General features: G+C 39.1%; 1 protein-coding gene across 2 annotated transcripts in view; it reads left to right on the forward strand.

Annotated features, from left to right (window-relative positions):
* The window catches only part of Skor2 (SKI family transcriptional corepressor 2), a 43,831-nt gene extending 36,350 nt beyond the window's left edge, over positions 1-7,481 (forward strand). The window contains exons 8-9 of one of the 2 annotated variants that reach the window (XM_029560095.1): positions 2,296-2,361; positions 6,977-7,481. In XM_029560095.1, the coding sequence (XP_029415955.1) occupies positions 2,296-2,358 (63 nt within the window). In that variant the 3' untranslated portion in view covers positions 2,359-2,361; positions 6,977-7,481. The remainder of the gene's footprint in view (positions 1-2,295; positions 2,362-6,976) is intronic. The other variant, XM_029560096.1, reaches the window with a different exon arrangement.
* The last annotated feature ends 273 nt before the right edge of the window (positions 7,482-7,754 follow it).

Consider the following 7,754-nt stretch of genomic DNA (forward strand, 5'->3'; position numbering starts at 1 on the left):
ATTTAAAACACACATGCTTCGTTCATATCTTGTTGCTCTTTGTCTTTGTTATTGCTTGGCTTTTACTTTATCTTTGTTCCTAAGGAAATAAACACAAAACCCAGCATTCGCATGGGGATAACTCCTGGCAGCAATTTAAATTCTAGTTTGGAGCTTTAGGACTCTAATGCACTTATTTGGAAATGTCCCATTTTTCTTTTCCTCTTAACGTCTTAGCTTGATAAAATGTGAGAGAGGGAGGAAGAAAGAAAAAGATAGAGGGGAGAAAAAAAGAGAGGAGGAAAGGCATTTTGATTTAACTCTGAAAGTAGTACCCTTCCAGAAGTTTTCTCTGGGTTATGTGTCATTTACTCAGTTTGAGCAGTGGTACATGGTGGCATGAATTTACCTCCCATAGTGACCAGCACATAGTAGACACTTACTAAACCCTGTGGCATCTGATCTTGATGTTAAAGACTCTTTCTAAATACAAAAGTGCTACAAGTACATTTTATTGGTAATTCATCAGGCCAAAGGTTCATATCACATCTTGCTACCCTAAATAATAAACTTCCATTCAAGACTCTCCTATTATGCACCGAAGAGATGACCCATGTGCTTCAGTATAGTGCAGCCTACACTATAATGGAAAACCATGATTCAAAAGTGTCTCTGAATAGCAGGTGTAGCATAACCCACTGTGAAATGAGGAGGTAACTAGAGCAGGTCCCCGTCTAACTGTCCTTGTCACAGTTATCTAACTAATCTCAACCCACATCCTAAAATACTCGATTAGGGCACTGAACATTTTATGTTACTGTATGAATCATTAATTTCTGTGCTGCTACCTATGCCCCTTATCAGATATACTTTACTTGTGGTTGTATATCAAAATAGCGAGATGCTTCTTATCACAGCCTTTTTTATCCATTAAAAGACTGGTGAATTCGCCGGGCGTGGTGGTGCACACCTTTAGTCCCAGCACTCAGGAGGCAGAGGCAGGCAGATCTCTGTGAGTTCAAGGCCAGCCTGGTCTACATAGTGAGTTCCAGGACAGCTGGGGCTACAGGAAGACCCTGTCTCAAAAGACCAAATAAATAGATAGATGATAGATAGATAGATAGATAGATAGATAGATAGATAGATAGATAAAATAAAAAATAAAAGACTGATGAATTCAACTGACCTGTTATTATAGAAAAATGGTCTCACTCATCTTAGTTGCTAGCATTGTTGTAAAGTCATAGCCTCATTCCATTAATAAAAGTCCATGGGTAGATGGTAATTAAGAGAGTAAAAATATGTCCAGTAAAATTCTGAGAGTGTAGAGATGCATAGCAAAATATAATCATTGTCAAATATGGTAGTATGCCCTTAATTCTAGCACTTTGGAAGCTAAGACATAAGTTTGGGATGATCACAAGTTTGGACTCAGTCTAAGCTACAAAGAAAAGAAAGGAAGAAATGAGAAAAATACTATCTAACTGAAGGAAAATGATTCTATTTCCTGTACTGTGATATTTCAGGTTACATCTAAAAGACTGAATATTTATTTCCTCAGATATAATATAGATGCAAATTTTTAGAGTCCTACATTTAGCCTCATAATGATGCAAGCAGGTAATATAATGATAGAGTTGCCTGACTGGGGTTAGTGGAAAGGCAGATCTAAATAATATATGTGTCTAATCTCAACCATTTGAATTTTCTAATGCAAAGTAGCCTATCAAATGTGATCGGCTTTCATTCACAACCCAGTATTCAAAGCACTTTTCAAGAGTATCCAGATAGAATTCTCAAGTCATGTCTTCCATTCAGCGCAGTTATTTCTAATGCTTCTTATCAGTTATTGAGAATTTACCCAAAGTGATCCTTTGTGTTTAGTCTTCTTTGTGATTCATAGCGATAGTGTGTTTTATAAAGAAAACATTCTAATAAACTAAATGATTACATTAAACTAGTTTGTAAATACATTACATTCTTTTGTGAGCTCGGGTCTATTTCAACATTGTAATTGCTTTCATACCTAAAAAGTAATAAAACCATACTATTAAATAAAAAAAATTTAAAACCTTATCAAAATAAAACACCTCATGTTAACCTCGGTTACTGGCTGTAGCATCAGTCTAATGACATGACCTGTCTGTTCTCAATGCACTTTGCAACCAGCCTTCCCAGTATTGTAACCCTGTAGTCCCACACTGTGAGCAAAGGGAGAACTCTCCTCATTCAAATTGTTAGGTATGATGAAGGGTCTCCATTACATGTCTGTCTCCAACTCAGCTTACCAGTGGTCTTGTTTGTTCTGTCTTACAGATCCCCTATGCAGCAAGCTTGATCAGGAAAGAAAAGCTTGGTGCCCATCTCAGCAAAAGCTAAAAGGTGAGATCATCAGAGAGATTTTCTTTAACAGTCCATGCCACCAATGCTAGCTGCGTGTGCTCTTTGCTGGTGTTTGAAATCGCCCAAGAGACTGGGCAAATTGCACTCTGTGTTTAAGTCAATACACCAGTGAATTTTGTTATCTGGGGCTGGGACTTCCTAAATGAATGATTAAGTGATTCTTATAATCCCATGGCAAATTCCTAAATTCGATGGGCTCTTCTACTCAGTCTTCAGCAGCGCTGCTCACTCTGCTTTGATGGTTCCTCCTCTGTGGGGTTCTGTCTGCCCCTCTGAAACATCAGCAGTCATGCTTATGGTGTCTCATTATGGTGTTGCTTCCAAAAAGTCTTCCCAAAGTCTGACTTCCAGTGAGATGGTGATATGAACAACTGAGGGCAATTCAGACCATGAAGACATTCTGGCCCAGGAATAGTAATTTGACCTTTCCCTAAATCAATAAAAGTTTCTCTCAAATGAAACCAGGTTAAATTTCTGGTAACAATTTGAAAGACAAATATTCTAAACTCCTAAGGAAAAGCAGATATACAAATTCATGAACCATATTCAGAATATGCCCAAGAGCTTAAGATTTTTTTATCCTATTGAAGAAGACGCGTATATTTATTAGAATTGTAAAACTGAAAACGTGATTGTTTCTATGACAATATGTTAGTAAAATCTAACAACTGGAATTGTTAAATGAAGGAAAGTTCAGCTCTCTTGTGCACGCTCTTGTTCTTTCTCTTTCTCTCTCTCTCTCTCTCTCTCTCTCTCTCTCTCTCTGTGTGTGTGTGTGTGTGTGTGTGTATGCATGTATGTATGTGGGCACACTTGCCAATGCAAGCTTGTGTCAATGTTGGGTGTATTCCTCTATCACTCTCATCTTACTTTTTGAGATGGAGTCTTTCACTGAACCTGGAACTCACCACTTCAGCTAGACTAGCTGGCAGCAAACCCCCAGAATCTCCCTGTCTCTGCCCCCTTACACCCTAGCACTGGTATTACAGACACATGCCACCATGCCTGGATTTTCTGTGGGTGTTGAGGATCCCAACTCAGGACCTTGAGCTAGTAGAGCAAGCACTTTACCCACTGAGCATCTTCCCAGCTGCAAGGTAGCATTTCTTACTGCTCATGGCCAAGAAGGATTGTGGCCATTAATGTATTTTATCTGTTCCCGTCCGATGATTCTTCCTCTTCTTCTGGAACATGTTTTCAACTCACTACAGTTTGTTGGGGGGGAAAAAATCTCTTGCAATGCAGGTTCCTCCTTCTTTTCTTTCCTTCGTGCCTCTCCTTTGCATAGTGAACATCTACCCCATGAAGATGGCAGTCTTCCCTCCTGCCACCTTCTCCATCAGTGGTATTTTTCATTATTTGTTTTTGATAATGATAATTATGCCACATTTCATTTAGCATTCAAATCTCTGCAAAACACCCATATGCTTTTTCTTCATTTTGTACATGGGACACTGAGGTACAGAGAAAGGACATGTGACATCTTGTGTCTGCGTTGCAAAACCAAGAAGAGGCTCTAGGGCTCCCAACCTTAGATACAGTGTGTGCCCACTGCTGCCTAGACTTCTTGTCCTCAGCAAATGTTTCCACAATGGAGATGCTTAGTTAGATACTCTCTTCTATCTCCATAGGGTCAAACCCAAGCAGGCATGTGAGCTTGGCTCTATTCAATTGAAGTATCTTTCCTGTCTGATTTTGACTGGATGATTTTTTTCCCCACATTATAGTAGACCAGGTTGACACCAGTAGTATGAAAGGAGATTCTTAGAATGTTCAGATTCCATAAATATTAAATCAGAATATCAAGGTATTCAAGGCAAGATTGGCTCAAATGAATTCTGATGAACTCCATGTATACAATATTGAAAATGCTGAACTGATTTTCTTTCAAATCACAGAGAAACTATTAGCACGAGTGTTTTGAAATAACCTTTTCAGCAAAGCCAACAAATCATGAAGCCATACAAATGGTAAACTCTCCAATCAAAACTGTGTTAGTTAATATAAATTCACTTAGTTTCCCAGTACTCTGTGACAGTCTTGCTCTCCCTCAGCCAGTGTCTCCCAGACCATAACCCTAACATGGGTCAATTTTGCCTGCTTAGGAACTTCATGTCAAAGACATTGTATTGAATGCTCTACCATCTGACTTCTTTTACTAAGAGTGTGTGAACTTCATCCATTAGAATGTGGTTTGATTTAAATGTAGGAACTTCAATACATTCTTTATTCCATCTATTTCCCCATCTGATCTTGAAGTGCAAGATGCTTGTCACACGTAAGTCCATCTTGCACCTACACAATGAATACTCCCTGCCCTGAAATCGCATCTCTCATAGTGGCATAACATATGGCTAGGTGGAAAAAGAGATTGATTTGTGTTTAGTAACTAATGCTTCCTCCATGCTGATTTTGTTTCCATCCTTCCAGACAACGGGGATTTCTCTAAGTAGACCCTGGTGCTTTCAGAAGATTAGCGGTTACTTAAATGCTTAGCTAAATCAGCCAAGCAGAGAATCACAACCATATTGTTAGAGGCAGTCTCTGGCTTTCAACGTGAAGAGCCTGCAAGGAGTTACCCCAAGAGAGATTACAAGATAAAAATCATTACACCAAGGGAGAGAGACGGATTCTGTCTTGCTGAGTGACCACAGGTTTCCAAATTAGGGACTGATGCATTAATGTCTTATGCAAGAGTGACCCTTAAGGTAGAGTTCTGTGTTCATGCCACCCAGTGGATTACAATATGACTATTAAGGGGAGGAAGCTCTTCAAAACCACAGGCAATCCACTTAATACACTGAGAAAGTATTGTCACATATCACTGCTCCACAAATTTTTTTTTGCCCAATGTTAGAACATAAGAAATTCCATGTTGCTTCAAATTCAAGGTCCACCCAGGCAAAGATGCTAACTATAATTCTACCAGAAGCACCAACTTACCCTTACTAATACCAACGTCACAGTTTAGGCATATGCACTGAACCCTCTAAACTTGTCCTTGATAAATCCTTAAATATTCATTATCCATAGATTTATTTAAAGCCTTTTTTCAGCGTAGGGCAATGAATTCTATTTGTGTAGCAACCAGCTGTGTAAAGCATAGTTCTATTTATTTATCTTCAAACTATCTACTAAAACAAGTCCCATTAGACTAAAAATTGTTCTGCTCTGCAAGTTGGTTGCATTGTGAATTCAGTGTTGCAATGGGAAGGTTTTTAGAACTGTATCTGAGAGTGATGTATATCATCCACTCATCTGGGTGAATTTTTAGACTCTAAAATGCCTTCAGATATTCTTCCTTGTCTGTAGTTATTTCTGTAACCAACTCTTGCAAAGGTACCATAGATACCAGAATGCAATCTTTACCCAAATAGAAATGCCGTTATGCCAACATTAATTTAATTATTACTTTATATTAATTTTCTTTCAATTACTTTCAGAATTTTGCAAATGTCATTCACGTAACTGGTTAAAATGCCCTTGTCTTTATCAGGAAAGAAATAAATCATTTTCCCTAAGAGGGAACTGAATACAGAATGACTTATTTATAGCTGCCTAGATCTTCTAGTTGTAAATGAGAATAACTATCATAACTGTCAGATCCTGAACTAAATTCCCTACTCTGTTATCCTTGTGATTTTCAGCTCTGTAAGGTAGCTCTTATAGGCCTATAAGGCAGATTCCATCTTTTTCCCCATTTCACAGATGAGAACACTGAGTTCACGGAGATCACACAGCTGGCAAATGCCAACAGCAGGATTCAGTCCTGGTCTGTTTGACTCTTAAGTCACTTTCCTGCCTTTGGATCCTAGGACTGATAACTAGGGAGATGGGATTCTAAATACAACACAATGCCCTGTGTTGTCTTGAGTAATTAATCATTTAATATCTTTGGCTTCACCCTTACCTATACATTATAAAGGTCACAGTCTCTTCGGACTCACAGCTCTGATGACCCCTCTTGCATTAGAATCATCTGCTACATTCTCCTTTCCCCTAAAGGATCTGCTTTTATTTTTTAAGTTTTATTTTATTTTTAATTATGTATATGTGTGTGTGGTTGTGCAAGTAAGTGCAAGTAAATGCAGGTGCCCACAGAATCCAGAGAAAAATGTCAGATCCCTTAGAGCTAGAGTTACAGGCTGTTGTGAGCCATGCACATGGGTTCTGAGAACCAAACTTGGGCCCTTTGCAAGAGCAGTGTGTGTTCTTTACCACTGAGCCACCTTTCCAGCCCAGGCAGCTGCTTTTGTTAATGCCAGGTTATAATGATATGTAACAGACAATAAATGACCGGTGGATACCCAGAGCTCACTGACTGGCCAGCTGAGCCGGATCAGTGAGCTCCAAGTTCAGTAAGAGACCCTGTGATTAAGGAAGACACTGACATTGACTCTGGCCTCCACATGCACATGCACATCAACATATGCACACAGGAATACAGCACACAACACACACACACACACAAGACAAATTTGGAAAGGCATTGAAACTGTAGTAAAAAAATATGTCTTTTCTATCACCTCAAATGTTTTCACTGTCTGACTGTGCTATGCTCAGGTTGTCATTCTGTGCTTTTGTCTTATCCCAGGTGACAGACCCATTTACTCTTGTTCTTTTGTAAAGATACAGCCTACCACTGAGCACTTCGGACCTGCAGAAAGACTGAGAATTGAAAGGGCTTGGGAATCAAAATCAGGTTCAGGAGAAGCCACGGACAAGTGACCTCAAAGCAGCACGGACAACCATGTAAAATAGACTGTAGCAGCCATTCATTAGTGGGGGGAGGGGGGAGCCAACCAGAGCAGTCAGTGCTTTTCATATCTTTCGGTGGAGCCAAAGTTTAAATATATGTGTTTCTAAAGGACAACTGAACCCAGAGAATAGGAAGAGCTGTCCACTGACAGGCTGGGTGAGAAATCCACGATGGTCCCATGTGACCTCAGTGCTGCACACATGGAGAAAGCAGCTCTACACGATTGTCCTTTGCTTTTGCAGGAGTGATTCTTAGCAGAAAGGAAACAAGATCTGTCCCAGGAGTGGGGACTGTGTTTAGACAAACCCGCTTTTCATAGCAAGCTGGACAGACACACGTGGCCCCTTCCTCTCTGGTACTTTGCCTGCTATATGAAGATTGTATTCCTCTAAAAAGATTTTACAGTTTAATATTGAGTGTAATTAAGAATATAATCATGTTATCAAAAATGGTATTTAACTCTGTTGTAGTTTCTTTAACATTCATGTGGATAAAAAGTCTATAATAAAAAAAACTATGAAGTAATAGTTGTGTTCATGTACTTAAATGCATATTTGCTTGGGGTAAGGCATAGAAACTAATGCTTTTTAGAGTTATTTTGGCATAAATTATT

This window comes from Nannospalax galili, unplaced genomic scaffold, assembly GCF_000622305.1.
Source record: "Nannospalax galili isolate Female #2095 unplaced genomic scaffold, S.galili_v1.0 scaffold169, whole genome shotgun sequence".
Classification (NCBI taxonomy): domain Eukaryota; kingdom Metazoa; phylum Chordata; class Mammalia; order Rodentia; family Spalacidae; genus Nannospalax; species Nannospalax galili.